This window comes from Diabrotica undecimpunctata, chromosome 9 (assembly GCF_040954645.1).
Source record: "Diabrotica undecimpunctata isolate CICGRU chromosome 9, icDiaUnde3, whole genome shotgun sequence".
In the NCBI taxonomy this organism is placed as follows: Eukaryota; Metazoa; Arthropoda; class Insecta; order Coleoptera; family Chrysomelidae; genus Diabrotica; species Diabrotica undecimpunctata.
The window spans coordinates 4,783,499-4,799,714 of record NC_092811.1 but is presented as its reverse complement, the minus strand read 5'-3'; the positions used below and the strand labels follow the sequence as shown (position 1 = coordinate 4,799,714).

At 35.6% G+C, this 16,216-nt stretch overlaps 1 protein-coding gene across 4 annotated transcripts in view; it reads right to left on the bottom strand.

Moving 5' to 3' along the window:
* Positions 1–16,216, bottom strand: part of AnxB9 (Annexin B9) — a 75,163-nt gene that overhangs the window by 29,654 nt on the left and 29,293 nt on the right. For all 4 annotated transcript variants that reach the window (XM_072542596.1, XM_072542599.1, XM_072542597.1 and 1 more), the window contains exon 3: positions 15,553–15,934. In XM_072542596.1, the coding sequence (XP_072398697.1) occupies positions 15,553–15,934 (382 nt within the window). The remainder of the gene's footprint in view (positions 1–15,552; positions 15,935–16,216) is intronic.

Here is a 16,216-nt window from a genome sequence, read left to right as displayed (position 1 = left end):
GCCAACTTTGATTACCTTATTCTTAAAATCCAATTGGAATCCATGCATATTCATTACGTCCATTCCTAATATAACATCCTCTTCGATGTCAGCAACTATAACAGTATGGACAAACTTTTCTGCTCCAATTCCCAATTGTACCTGGATTTCTCCATGAATGTTGGCATTTTCACCTGTAGCGGTCCGAAGTCGCAACCTCGTTGGTAACAGTTTCTTTCGGCTGTTTATAACTGTTGGACGTATAATGGTTCTGGTCGCTCCGGTATCCACCAACAACGTATGTCTTTTACCATTTATTTCTCCATCTACATATACACTATCTTCACGACATTTCAAAGAAGCTATTAGTATAAGAGGGTCTTTGGAAAAGTTCCGGGTCGAAGCTGCTCCCCTAAAGCCAACTCGTTCTGGTTTTCCTGATGGTGAGTTTCTTGATTTTATGGTCTTCGTTTTCTTGCATGTAATAATTTTCATCATATTAACGAGCTGGTCAAGTTTATCTTCATCTCCTTCCTCTTTTACAGTCCTAACTTTACTGTATCCTCCAGAGGCCTGCGTAGCTGACTCGTATTCGAGGGCGGCGGATAAGACATCAACCAGCGTCTTGTGACGAGCTAATCGTAGTGTTCTCTGCATTTCATGATCACGAAGACCATCAATAAACGTTTGAACGGCCAACTTTTCCATCATGTCTTCGGGAGCTGTTGGATAAGCATATCGTACTAATCTGGCAATATCTACCTCATATTCTTGAAGAGCCTCATCTTTCTTCTGTCTACGATTTTTAAGCTGCGACTGATATACATGCTCCAAATGTTCGTGGCCATATCGCATATTTAACCTCTTCTTCAGTTGTTCGAAATCATCGGTCTCCTCTACTGCTATGGTCTGAAGCACATCTAAGGCATCTCCTCGAAGAGCGATAGTCAGGTTTATAGCCTTTTCTTTTTCAGACCATCCATTCGCTCTTGCAGCTGATTCGAACTGTTTCATGTAGTTGTTCCATGACGATTTTCCGTCGAAAGTTGGGACTTTGACATGCACAGAACTTCCACTTCCTTCAAATTTCGGCCGTGTTTCCAACTTACATTTCGTCTCGTCTTCTTTTATCTCTACTCTAATTGGATTGTTTCCTCTCTCTGCTGTCCCTGTTTCCTCCATCTTCCTTTCCATCTCTTTCCATATCTTTTCTTCGAAGGCCAACATATCGGCAGCAACTTGGTTTTTTAACGAAGACACTCTATCGTCAAGAGCAGACATCTCAGAAGTGACTTTAGAGATGTTAGCAGAAACTTTGCTTTCCAGAGAAGAAATCTCGTTAGAAACTTTGCTTTCTAAAGAAGCGATGTCGCCGGAAACTTTCGAAATATCGCCAGAAACTTTGTTCTCTAATGATGCGATATCACCGGAAACTTTGTTCTCTAATGATGCGATGTCACCGGAAACTTTGGAAATCGACGAGAGGACAGCATCTTCAAATATATAAGTCTCTGGATCTAGTCCTTCTTCTAGCAAAGCGTTCTTTAGTCGTTGGACTAACTCAGCCTTTTTTCCGGTAGAAGCTAATTCTCTGTCTTCAAGATGTCTTCTTAAATTAGTCACTGTCAGCTCATAAATCGTAGCCATTTTCACAATTTATTTTATATCACACTTGTATTATTATTATAAGTCTAATTTATGTTCGATCTCACTCTGACACCATTTGTTGTGAATTTATTAATTGTTATGTCTTTAATTTATAATGTCTTTACTAATTTATTATATTGTTCCTACTTTAATTTATTAAAAGGCACGATAATTTATATAAGTTTATTTCTCACTAAATAATACACATAATTTATTTAGGCGAGCGTAACATAAATATCGCGAGCGCGAATCTTCTTTATTAACTCCTCCATATAAAAATGTTGTATTTATATACGAAATCCTGATATACTAGAACAGCATCGAAAGATCGAGAAGCTTGGCCGGCTCATTCACCATAATTTTGGTTCTAGACTTCCACCGAAATTTCTACAATAAAACAGAATAATTAGTCATAAAAGTTAGGCCAGTATATTTATCGTAACAATAATATTTACACGAATTATAGATATTTATCGCGGAAAGTTTTCTGAATAATCGTTGTTAAATGTAAAATCGTTAATGCCATACTTAAATTAAAAGCGTAGATTTTTCTGTAATAAAAATTATATAGCTGCAATGAAATAACGTGCTCGATGGTGAAATAATGAAAAATTCTCTTAAAAATAAATATGTTTAGTGTGTTATTATTAATTCAGTAACATTTTACAATACTATATATTGTGATGTTCGCACCACGCATGAGTTTTTAGACACAGAAGAGGAAAAGGAGAAGCGTAGGGAGGTGAAAGAGAAGGGTAGACAAAAAGGCTTGAAGAAAAGAAGAATTTAACTGAAGAAGTAAGTTCCAGATGACCACAGTTAAACAGAAAGAAGATAATGATCAGACTTCCCTGAAAAACATTAAAAAGGGACAAAAGAAAGATAATGGCTTAAAAGTCATGTAAAAATTGCTTAAAAATGGGGTAAGACCTATTTTGGCAGGAAAAAACCAAATATAGTAAAACCAAAACTGTAAAGGTATACTGGGCTCAAAGGGAATCTGTGTATCTTTCCAATGGTCTACTATATCGGAAGTGGGAAAGTCCCGATGGAGTATGTACAGTTCAACAATTTATTGTTACTGCCAAAATATTAAAAGTGTGTTGCAACAACTTCGACAAACGGTTGCCAGGGTGTGAGAAAGATTTTATTAGATCAATTGCCGCCGAGATGTACAAGATTTTGATGCAAGAAATGCGATTTATGTAACGGTAAACAAGGTCTAATGGTGAAGAAAAAGTCGTAGTAAACTGGCACAATATTTTTCAAAATTTAGAGCCTTTTGAACGTCTTGGAGAGTAGATATTCTGGATACTCTTCCAATGACGGAGAGGGAAAAACAAGTACTTAATGGTCACAACGGATTATTTTTCAAAATGAGCAGAAATTGAACCCGAAGGACGAAATTTTGAATCAGAATTATGGCAAAAATTAATGAAAATCTTGGGTATTAAGAAAACTCGCAATACGCCTCCCCATGGTCGAACGACATAATATAAATCTTTGTCAGTACCTTTCAATGTTTTTCGCTGATAATCAAAAAGATTGGGTTACTTTAACTCCTCTTTTCCTGCTAGCATAGAAGTTCCAACATGAAGCGATCTCCATCGATGATGATCACTGGAAGGGAAATGATGCTTTCTCAAGATCTTAGTTTTGGAAGATTGCTTCCCTGCGAAGAACGTTCATCCTTGCAGAGGAAGACCAAAGATAGAAATTATTGAAAATGTAATTAGGGACACAGGCAAAGAGAGTGATGAGCGAATCAAATATTAAGGTACATGATGGAGAATATGGCCTCTACCATCAACTTAAAAAAAATTCATGAAAATTATTAATAGAAGGGGCAATTAAGAACTTATGAAGACAACTTTTTAAACGTTGAAATACTATGAAAAATGAAGAAAGAAATAGATGTTGACTTAACAAACAACGAACAACTACAAAAACAAATGAACTTGATTTAACAAACAAAAAATGCTTCAGGGACTCACAAACTTCGTTTTCTTGTCGTGAGGACGGATAACAAGCCTCGTGTATTCAAATCTGTTTATCTTCCCGTGTGATATCGAGGGCAAAAAAGTGCATGGGTGACAAGAGATTTGTTCTTAAATTGGTTCAAATCTGAATTCGTCCCCGATATTCGTCGCCATCTCACACGTGTGAACCTCCCTCAGGAGGCAATGTTGCTGCTGGACAACTGCCCTGGTCATCCATCCGCTGATGAACTTCGTAGTGAAAATGGTAAAATTTTTACCATATTCTTACCACCCAACACGACAGCTATGATTCAACCAATGGACCAGAATGTCATCCAGAACACAAAACTGCGCTATCGAAAAGCTTAACTCTCCAACATTCTTGCTGAAGAGCAAAGTGGAACGTATCTGGTAGTAGCTTTGAAGAAAGTTAATATCAAGGACATTGTTTTCAATTTGGCAAATTGTTGATCATCCATTTCATAACGTTTGATTCAACTTTCTTGGAAAAACTTGAGCCCAACCAAAACAACCCCTTGTCGCTCAGCTGGCTCAAGCAACACGACTATAATTACTGAATCTGAGGTTCAAGAATGGGCATCAGGTGGCTGTGACAAAGAAATTGGTACCCAAGAATTGCATGAAGAAATTTTAAGAGCCATTCAAAATAAAGAAACGGAAGAGGAGGATGTTGATGATGAACCAACTGATTCAAAAACTTCTGCTGCTGAAGCTGTTAAAGACCTGAACACGGCCATCGGTTGGGCAGAAGACAGCCTTAACAACATCGAGGAGATCATGATGCTGAGGAGTATAAGAGACAGTGCGTTTGATCAACACGTCGAGACTGGCGTCCAGAAAAAAATTACAGATTTTTTACTGCTCCCCATTGAAATTTATATAGATAATATGTATTTATTAAATATATTGTGATAATATAATATTTTATTAATATACATAAAGCATTTTCCTTCATTTTCATTGCGTTTTTGCAGTTTTTCTTCTCCCAATAAAAAAGTCATAGGTAATCCGAACGATGCGATCATCCGAACGATGCGATCATCCGAACGATGCGATCATCCGAACAACCCGTTCCCCCTAATCCGTTCGGATTAACACGACCGTACTGTATACGGGGAAGCTCGTAAAAAGGTAAGAAGGATTTCACGAATATAATAAAAATAGTTATTTATATCTCATCTATCATAATTTATTCTAAAAACTGTGGCATTTTTTGTTTCCTTCGACAGACCAAATAACAAGAAGAACGAATGAGTCAACAATTATTTGTAACAATAACCCAGAAGGATGTTAATATTTATTTATATCTTCGTCTTGCGTCTTGCATTCTAATATATTCAAACATATTAAAACCACAAAATAAAAATTTAAATCTACTGGTTTGTAGGTAACTCATCGCGCAACAACCTTGACATAAAAATTGTTCAGAAACAGAAACGAAACCATCGACTGCGACTGAATCATGATGTTCATCACCTCCCAAAATAAAATTATATAAGTTAGTTAAACCGTAAAACATTGAAACACTAATACAAACAGCTCAACCGTGGCAATAAAATTTACATTTGTTTAGAATTATCTCACTGTATTAGAGATTCGAAAAATAGATGTTTTCAGGAAGGGATTTCGTACATACAGAATTTATTCAGCGTGAGAGATTCGACGATTTTTATGCATATTACAAATAAGAAAGAAAATTCAATAAACACAGCATTTTTAATAAGCATTATTAACCCATAACTGGGGAGGTGGGGTCATATTGACCCAGGTAGGTAAACAAACTTGTGCTGACAAATTATTTATTCATGCACTGCTTCTCCCCCACCTGTACCTTCTTAACATTAGATAGTTAGTTGCTCTTTATTTCTCAGTATCTTCACGACAATTTGTGGTACTTGGACATCCCTGATATGGCGTCGAAGATACAACTTTGAACTATATCAGTTATACACCGATTCAGATATTGTGACATTCGTTAAAGTGCAGAGAACTAGATGGGCTGGACACAGAAGGCACAAAGTAGAAGACGACCACGAAGGAGATGAATTGATGATGGGTCAGAGGAGGGAAATTGCCAGGAATTGACAGGAGTGGTGACTTCTTTGTGAGCAGGGCAAGATCTACAACGGATTGTCGAGCCACTTAGGATGATGATGATTGAGTAAAGAACTGATGGACAGTGGCGCTTAGGAAAATGAAAGTGAAAATGTTAAAGATGAGGACTGGATTCTCAGCAATCATGAAAGTGACTCTGAGCAATCTTGTAACATTTTTTTATATAATTAAAATATTAATTATTTTTATTCCTTTTACCCCCGTGATGATACGCTTATGTTCGGTTTACCGTCTTCAAAATTTTATTGAATGCCCGGAATTTCCTTGCGTAAGAAAGGTTTTTAATCCTTTCCGTCTTAATCCGGGTCTTTTATGATAGATTTGTAAATATTCCGAAGGCTCGTATAGTAATTTTTCTGCAAAGACCCAATCTCGGGATTTCATATTTTATCACGTGCCAAATTACCTCGAACTTTCCGATAGCCGTTATAACCTTATCTTCTCAGAAATACATACAACTGGCCTATGATTTTTGAGGGGAGATATCCCTTCTTTTTCTTGGGTAATTTGGTAAAATTTTAGAGGAACCTAGTCACTTATCGGTGGTCATTCGTCGAGTTAAGACGCTTACTCACATTATCGTATCTGCTACCTTACCGTCTCTGTGCATTTTCTTTATAAGTGTGTATACACTTGTTATTTTGAGTTTTTTGATCCTATACTATATTAGATTAAATATAGTCATAAATTCAGTGTTTAATACAAGTTCAGTATTAACTTCAGTGAATTAAAGCAGCAGTCGTCAGGAATAATTACTGTAAGTTGACATAATCTTAATATCTCCACCTATCTGGGCAAGTAACATGGTATGGAATCATATCATCTTCCATTATCTGGACGTATCTCAAATTCATACATGTCTTCAAATGTAGTTGAGAGTAGCTACTGAATTTTGCAGTCAATTAAAGAACATTCTATATTTTTTTTTGTTACGAACCAAATAATCGACTTAATCAAGTGCGGTTTGGTTAAATTTTTATGTTTTCATTTCTGTAATCTTTCTGTATTTTTGTAAATTTAGATTTTATTAATTTTTGTTATCTCTTGTGTTTGTTATAATTTTTTATTCATTTTTTGCTGTAATATCTCGAGATACGCCAAAACTTTATTTGTGCATGATTGTGTTATACTTATATCTTTGTAAAGGTATTTTCTAATTATATTTCTGCTATTTTTTTATATGTATACCTACCACCATTTCATAGTTGTTTGTGTATTTTTATTACTTGTGTTGCATTCAGCAGCGTCGTAATTTTGTTGTGGTTTAATATATTGTTATTGTTTTATGTATGTATTTTATTTGTCAACTCCTAACAAAGTTCCCTGATATATTTGCTTTTTACCTTTAAATATAACTATACCTTTGACCGGTAGAAAGATCAGGCTTATTAAGTTTCGTAGGTAAGTAAGTGTAATACCTTATATATTTATTTTTTGTTTATGTAGAGTGTTGACCAAATTTATTCAATAATTAACTGTGATATCTTTTCTTGGGTTTGATCTCTGAACCTAAATATCTTTCCTTATCTCTTTTCTTTTCTAAGGTTTCTTAATTTTCTCCTTAAACCCCAAAAAATTAAGTGGCGCCCTGTTCCCTATCTTATCTTATCTTTGGTAATTTTACCCATCTATCTTTTTGTTTATTTCTGTATCTTTTTCTAATATCTCCTATCGTATCTTTACTTATTTCGTCCGTTGGACCCATTCCTGGTTCTAAAAGCTAGTTTCGAACCCACGACTCGCTCTCCACCAACCATCTGGCTGCCGTCCGCAGTGTCTCCATTGGTGATCTTTCTAGCACCATCTAAAAAAGGTTTCCGAGGTTACAATCTGCTGATGAACAAGGTGACCAAAGTTTATCTGTTGATGACACGCATTTGAGAAAAGACGAAGCGAAAGTTGAACCAACTAAAGATTTTTCAGAATCAGTTATTCAGTCACGATATTTACGTGGAAAAAATCGCTACAAATGGGCTAAAAAAGCTCCATCTGCTAATGTTAGAATACGAGCTCATAAACATGTTATGCATTTACCGGGAGCATGTAATGAGGCGAAGACTCTAGGAGATGCAGATGGTCCCTTAGAGGTGTGGCGACTATTATTTTCAGATACATTTATTGCCACAATTATCACATATACCAACCAACAGCTTCTTCTTCTTCTTCAGGTTCCTTCTCCTATCGGAGGTTGGAAATCATCATCGCTATTTTAATTTTATTGGCCGCGCTTCTAAATAATTCTAATGTAATACGTACTTCTCGCCCCTCATTATATGAGAAGAAGAGAAGAAGAAATAATGCCAAAAGAATGGAGTGGCTGTATTATCGTGCCAATACATAAAAAGGCAGAAAGGATACATGTGGCAACTACAGGGGAATCTCACTAATCGGTACTACATATAAGATATTAGCTTCAGTTGTACTAAAACGATTACTGCCATATACAGAGGAAATTATTGGCGATTACCAATGCGGCTTTAGGCCTGGAAGATCAACAATCGACCAAATATTTACTATCAGACAAATGCTAGAAAAGTATTGGTAATATAATAAAGAAGTACACCAGATCTTCATAGATTTCAAACAAGCAAATGATTCCATAGATCGCTTAAAACTGTGGAGTGCAATGATGGAGTTAGGCGTACCAAAGAAGCTGACCATGATTGCGCGAATGTGTGTCAACAATTCCTTTGCACAAATTAGAATAGGAGGCAAAACTTCAAAGGCTTTCGGCATAAGCACCGGACTCAGACAGGGAGACCCGCTGTCCCCATTACTATTTAACCTAGCATTGGAATATGCAATGCGAAAAATCTATACCAGAGTCAAACCAGACATGACTGCCAGAGGAGCAAAGATTATTCTCGCATTTGCAGATGATGTAGATGCAGTAGCACAGACAACACTGGAAGTTAAGGATATAGTATCGAACTTTGAAGAAGCAACACTAAGCGTAGGCCTGAAAATAAACGAAGAAAAAACTAAATACGTGGTCGTATCAAAAAAGGAACGACAGCGAATAAGACAAAACATTACCATAAACGATCATAATTTTGAGGTGGTCAAAGAATTCAAATACCTAGGAGCAACAATTACCAGTGAAAACACCGGAGAAAGGGAGGTTGAAATACGAATACTGGCGGGGAATAAATCATTCTTTGCCATTCAACATCTAATGAGGTCAAACCTTCTCTCAAGGCGTGCCAAAATCCAAATGTACAAAACCATAATACGACCAGCAGTGACATATGGAAGTGAAACATGGACATTGAGAAAGAAAGAAATCAATAAGCTATTAGTGTGGGAACGCAAAATCCTGCGAATTATATATGGTCCTTGCAGGGACAGCGTGACAAATGAATGGAGGAACAGATACAACAATGAAATAGAGACTCTCTTCGGGAAAGGAAACATCGTAAGATACATAAAAGCCAATAGATTAAGATGGGCAGGCCACGTGGTACGGAGTGATGACGACAGACTGATTAGCAATGTGTTTTGGGAAAGACCAGATGGTAGAAGATCGACAGGAAGGCCTAGAAAAAGGTGGAAAGACGCAGTCAGGGAAGACCTGGAGAAGATGGAAGTAAGACCATGGGAAATAATAGCACAGGATCGGAATCAATGGAAGGCAATAGTAAACGCGGCAAAAACTCACGAAGAGTTGTAAAAGCCAATGATGATGATTATATGACCCAGATATTGAATCTTTCTAATTTTAACAGTTTTTATGACTTCACAATCTTTCTTCATTCTTTGTAACACCTCTATATTAGTTACTTTTTCAGTGCACGATATTCTGTGGATTCTCCTGTAGTACCACATCTCAAAGGAGTTTAATTTTTTGATTTCAGACTGTTTTATTGTCCACGCTTCCATGCCGTATGGTAAAGTAGAAAAAACGTAACAACGTAGCATTCTTGTGCGGATCTCTAGATTAAGGTTACGGTTGCAAAGTAAGTTCTTCAATTTTATGAACGTGTTTCTTGCCATTTCTATTCTAGATCTGATTTCTTTTGTTTGATCTCCATCTTCGGTTAGCCACGTTACTAAATATTTATATGTTGTTACTCTTTCGATCGTTGTATTATTGATGATCAGGTTATCTACATTTTGTGGTTTTTTTGAGAATATCATTGATTTCGTTTTCTTGAGATTCATTTGCAGTCCGTACCTTTCACATGCATTGTATACATGTTGTATTAACCAACAGCTACATTTATACAAAACTATATGGAAAGATCCGAAGAAACCTGAATTAGCTGATGTTGATAAAATAGAATTTGATGCATTCTTAGGTCTTTTACTTCTAAGTAGTATTAGCAAAGGCACTTTTGACCTTTTTCGACATTTTTCGGAGTACTATGAGTAAGAAAAGATTGTTTACTTTACTTTTATACCTGCGGTTTTATGATAAAACTTCCAGAATAGAGAAAAATAGAAAATCCTGCTGCAGTTATTGATGAAATATTCAAAGAAGTTGTCAAAAACTGTCAGAAAATGTAAACAACTGGATTAGTGCCTGTATTGATGAAATGTTAGTCAGCTTTTAAAATATAAATACAAGTATGTGCCTTACTGACGCGCGAACCAACTATATTTATAATGCTTACTTAAACTGTGAAAAAAATAGCGATGGGTGAGGTCTATTCGAATCTGACACAAAATTTAGTATACCTTCACAGTTTGTGATGCGCCTCTGCAAACCAATAAAACAAAGCGACAGAAATGTTATCGCAGATTATAGAGTTATGTACCGAATTAAAGAAAAGGGGTTTGACATTATTTGTTGGAACTTTAAAAAAATCAAACAGAGAAGTTTTACAATTCTACAAAGAGTGGAGTGGATTCATTAGACCAAAAGTGTTCCAACTATTCGTCAAATAGAAGAACCCGTCGTTGGCCGATGGCCATGTTTTATACACTGTTGGACATAACTACATCAAATATCTATATTATCTATGAATCTCGTAATCCATCAACTGAAATTTCCCGTTTTAATTTTATAAAAATGTCGGGGACAATTTAATAAAGCCTCACCTATTGCGGCGACTAAATAATCCAAGGATTAACCGTGAGTTGCTAGGAACAATTAGAAGAATTGCTGGCGTTCAAGAACCACTCCCTCTCCAGCTTGATCAAATTGATAACATCCAAAATAAACGAACAAGGTGCTATTTATGTCCTACAAGTAACGAAGAAGTCATCCATTTTTTGCAGTTGTAAACAAAAAATGTATTAAAAAGATGAATTCGTCTCTCTACTAACAAGAGCATTCTTTAAACAAAAGTTTCAATGGGAAAGAGATGAATCACACCTTTTAGCTAGATTTGGTAATCATTCTTTAATAATAATGTGATAATATAATAAAGTTCATATTCTTTCGATCTCATAAGTTCCTCAACGACAATGATTTTCGTGTTTTTCCCTTCCTCGTATGGTTTAGAAAGTTAAAAAGATGATAGTTTTTTTTTTAAATCGACCAGCGAATCAATATTTTAATATTTTAGCGCTGGAGTGATGCTAAATTTAGAAACCAACACTACACACTACAGTTACGGATTTAGATAGTAATATCGAAGCCCACAACGCTTCTTTCTAGATTAAAAATGTTCTCGAAAAGTTTTTCTGCTTCGCAAAGAAATTAGAACGATATAAATGAGCAATAAAAAAATATGGCTTATGAAAAAACACTTCTTTCGGGATTATATACGAAAACATGTGTTAAAGGGGTGTTTGTATTGCCTCGATAATGTTGTCTGTGTATGGCATATCATCATGCACGTTGTGTTTCCAGCCCATATCATTTAGTTTCCGAAAAATATAATGTTTTAAATATGAAAAATTCGAGTTGAAACCTGTTGGTACTGTTAGTATGGATAATGTGAATTAGAAGTCCGTCGTTTTCCCCTCGTTGTTAATTTAGGTATTTGTTTGATTTTGATACAGAGTATTAAAAATAATTTTCGAGGCTATTTTGTCATTTATGCACGTGTTTTCATTACTTTGTGACAATTAAACACGGAAGTGATAAACAATTTTACTTTTGCACAGAAGTGATACTTCTTCTTTTTTTTAAAATACTCTTTGGTTTGATATTTACAGATTGATACTACAAGTTTCTTTTTACTACAGTTTTTCTTTCTTCATCGTCAAGTAGAAGAGCAATTGCACATAATTTTTGTCGCGAAAAGCGAGAACACATCTTCATCGTATCAAACTGAAATATTCTATGTATGAAAATGTGAATGCTCATTCCGATTGCTGGACTGGAAACGCTACCTACCAGAAACTATGCGTACATGATAATCTGCCGCGAGAGAAATTCTAGGCCAGTGAAGAAAAAAAAACAGCTGAAAAAATCTTATACGGGATTTTGAAGATTCTAAAAGGTATATGAGGGATAGCTGATGACAAATCCTTGAAGACGTACCTTTTTAATTTTTACGTTAAATCTATAATTTTTTCACAGATAGACTGGAAAGTATTCTTTCGTTTAAAAACACAAATTCGTTCACATTTGAAGAAAGGTAAAATTGTAATGTTTGATTATAAAATAATCCAACAAAAGAACATGTTTAAATACCGTAAAATGGGGTGAAATTGATCCAAAGGGTCGAAATTGATAATTGCGAATGATTCTGAATGTTTTAATTTTCAATGAAATCTTAAGAAGCTTAACCCTTAAGTACCATGGCGGGGTCAAAATTGACCCCCCGCGTTTTTAATGCCAAGTTTCGCTACCGAAACATAGATTGAGCATTGCGCGCTTTCTGCTAATCTTCGACCGGTAGGTGATTTATCGATCTACGAAAATTCCGTTAGTTTATCTGTTACTACTGCAGAGTTAGGCACGCATAGGGTCAATTTTGACCCGCTTATGGTATAAGTGTTTCTAGTGCAATTAACGAGTAATTTGAAATGGCGGGGTGTAGTCGCAATAAACGTCCTCTGACACAGAAAGAACTTAAAGAGGAGGGACAAAAAATTATGGACAATGGACTAGATAGTGACAGTGAGTTTTTAGACCAGGCTAGTGAACACAGTGATCACGAAACAGACAGTGAAGAGGAATGGGACGATGATGACGAAAAAAATTGGCAAACTAATAATTCCGAAACTGGTAGTGAATATTCGGGTGAAGAAAGTGATATAGCTGACTCAAGGGATGTGTTTTATGGCAAAAATAGGTACAAGTGGTCTAAAACTTCTCCCACCTTTTCTCGTACACGTAAGCATAATTTAATTAGTCATTTACCTGGTGTTATTGGAAAAGCTCGAGCTAGTATACCAGAGAAACCAGTTGATGCTTGGGAATGTATTATTAGCCACGATATATTGCAAGAAATTCTTGAGAAAACCAATGAACGAATAACTAATATGGCTTCTAAATATAATTTACACAATTTATCGTGTCAATATACCAATCATCTTGACATAATTGAATTAAAGGCCTTCTTAGGCTTATTATATTTAGCTGGGGTATTTAAATCCAATAATGAAGATTTAAGGTCTTTATTTGCTACGAATGGTACTGACCGTGATATATTTCGAGCAACCATGTCACTAAACCGATTTTATTTTTTGCTTGCAAGCCTTTGTTTTGACGACCCAGCTACTAGACAAGAACATATTGCACACGGAGATAAACTGGCAGCTATATCCAATATTTTTAATATGTTTATAATTAATTGCCAGTCCAATTATAGCTGTGGTGAATATCTCACAATAGATGAAATGCTTATTGCATTTAGAGGAAGGTGCCAATTCAGGATGTATCTCAAAAATAAGCCAGACAAATACGGTCTGAAAATGCAGTGTTTAGTAGACTCTAAGACAGATTATTTGCTAAATGGTTCTATATATACTGGAAAAGATACACGCAGAGCAAATCCAAAAAAGTTATCCATCCCCACTCTAGATGTTTTGACACTTATTCCACCAATTTCTGGTACAAATAGAAACATAACAGCAGATAATTGGTTTTCGTCCATTGAGCTCATAAAAGAACTGAGAAGCCATAAAATTTCATATGTTGGAACTCTAAAAAGAAATAAAAGAGAGGTTCCTGCTGAATTTCAACCCCAAAAAAACAGGCCACCTAATTCTGCCTTATTTGGTTTTACAGGAAGCGAGAGCCTTGTATCATTTGTTCCTAAGAAAAATCGTGCAGTGTTGTTAGTGTCAACTATGCATCATTCCAATACAATGGTTAATGGAAAGCCAGAGATTATAAATTTTTACAACGAGACAAAAGGTGGGGTGGATTAATTGGATAAGAAATGTGTATGATATAAAACTGGCAGAAGAACTCGTAGATGGCCTCAAGTAATATGGTTTCGCATTTTGGACATTGCAGGATTAAATGCTAACGTAATTTTTAATGGAGTTCAGCAAAATCAAATAATGGAAAGAAGATTGTTTCTAACCACTTTAGGTCAAGAACTTATTAAGGCCCATTTAACTCGTAGAGCTCAGCAAACTTGTTTACCGAGAGAAATTCGTAGTGCCATTTTTAAAGTTTCCGGACTTCAGGAACCAATGCCTGTCGCAAATCCAGAGCCACAACGACGAAAAAAGAGGGGAAGGTGTAAAATATGTCCATATTCCAAAAACCAAAAGAAAGAAAGCTCATCGTGCGATAAATGTCGAGATTTTATTTGCAAAAATCATTCCCGCATAAAGACGTTATGCATAAGCTGTGTTGAAAATTAAGGTAAAATCATGCTTTTCATTTTTGAGATACGAAATCTAAATCGATTTTTTTTATTTTAGGTAGGAGCTATGATACCTAGATTTCACCATTGGATATAAAAAAACTGAACATTGTTATTATTTTTCTTATAATTCGAGAAAGTGCATAGCTATGTTAATTTGACTGAATACAAAAGTTTTTTTTTTAATAAAGTTCTATCTAATTTACCAAATTCGTTTATTTTTATATAAATGTAAAAGTAGCTGTAAACAAAATAATTTAAAATAAAACAAGTTAAAAAAAGAATATTTTTTGACACAAAAAACAATGGGGGGTCAAATTTGACCCTGCCATGGTACAAATGTTACTATTTTTGGCCATGGTAGTTAAGGGTTAACAAACGGTTGGCAACGTCGCTTTAGTTAGGAAACACTAGCGTGAAAACTGTGATTGTTTAGTTGAAGTCAGTATATTTTTTTATTGAAAAAAGCTTGTTTAAATTATGACTATATTTTTGATAAGTTTCTTTAGCTTCCTAACTTTCCGTTGCCTGAGAAAAACTACAAAAAAATGTGCGATTTTATTCAATTATCTTAATAGTTACATGTTCTCTGTCAACACATGTAACACTCTTTTTCAGGGTATCATAATTTACGCGGGAAATTTAAAAATTCACAATGGGGTTAATTTCATCAGATCTGTAGGACCAATTGATCTCCACCGGTGGCGAATTTGATAACATTTTTTCTGAAGAAATCTTAAATTGGTGCTTTCTTTTGAAAAAAATGGTTATACAGCGCGTATACAGCGAACGAAGAAAAAAACCATTATATAGCGCGTGATGTAATATGCAGCGAGTGATTTCCCCTTGGCTTACGAGATATAAATAAAATATTTAACCAAAAGTGTTTTGGATGCCAAGGGTCGACTTGGATGCCCAGGGTCTCTTTTCAAAAACAATTTACCTGGAAATGACTGGGTATAGTCATTACTGAGACGGAATAAAGGAGAAATTAATATATATGTATGAATACATTTTTGATACTTTTAACACAGGCAATGTGTCTAAAATCAATAAAGAAGGAAAATTAAGACTAATTAAAAAAATGTACTCACTTTGTTCGTAAAATTGTGCGATGGTACGGATTCCGTAGTTGGACAAGGTGCACAAAATCTCGATGATGGCCTCTTCATCGGTACCCGCTCCGGCTACGGCATCGTGCAGTTCTTTGGCATACAATTGTGGCAGTGGAGTCATGAGGGCTACCATTACATCCTCGAACTTGCCTCCTAATTCGCTCTTCAATTCGGAGACGAGGTCTTTGCCGTAGGAGGTCTTGAAGGTTTCGGCGATCTCGAGACGTTGGACGATGCCTCTACGGGCCAGGACGTCGATGATGGCTTTCTCGTCGGTGCCGAAACCTTTCATGGCCTTCTTCAAGGTGGCGGCATCTGCCACAGGATCGAAGGGATCGGCGGGGTAGACAGTGGGTGTACACTGAAAACAAAGAACGAAATTTTAAATATCAAGAAAGACATTAGAAACCAGTGCTATACGTCCCAAAAACTTATACTATTATTATTATTTATATTTGTACAGTATTTCTTTCCGATATTGTGCATTGATATCAAATTGAAGCTCATATTGAACTACTTTGGTAAAAAATTGATCAACTGATAGTAAAACAAAGATTGAGGGAAAAGGACGACTAAGTAGGAAAATATTACAATTGCTAAGAAATCTCTGACAATGGACTGTCTCTGTTCACCGTGTCCTTAA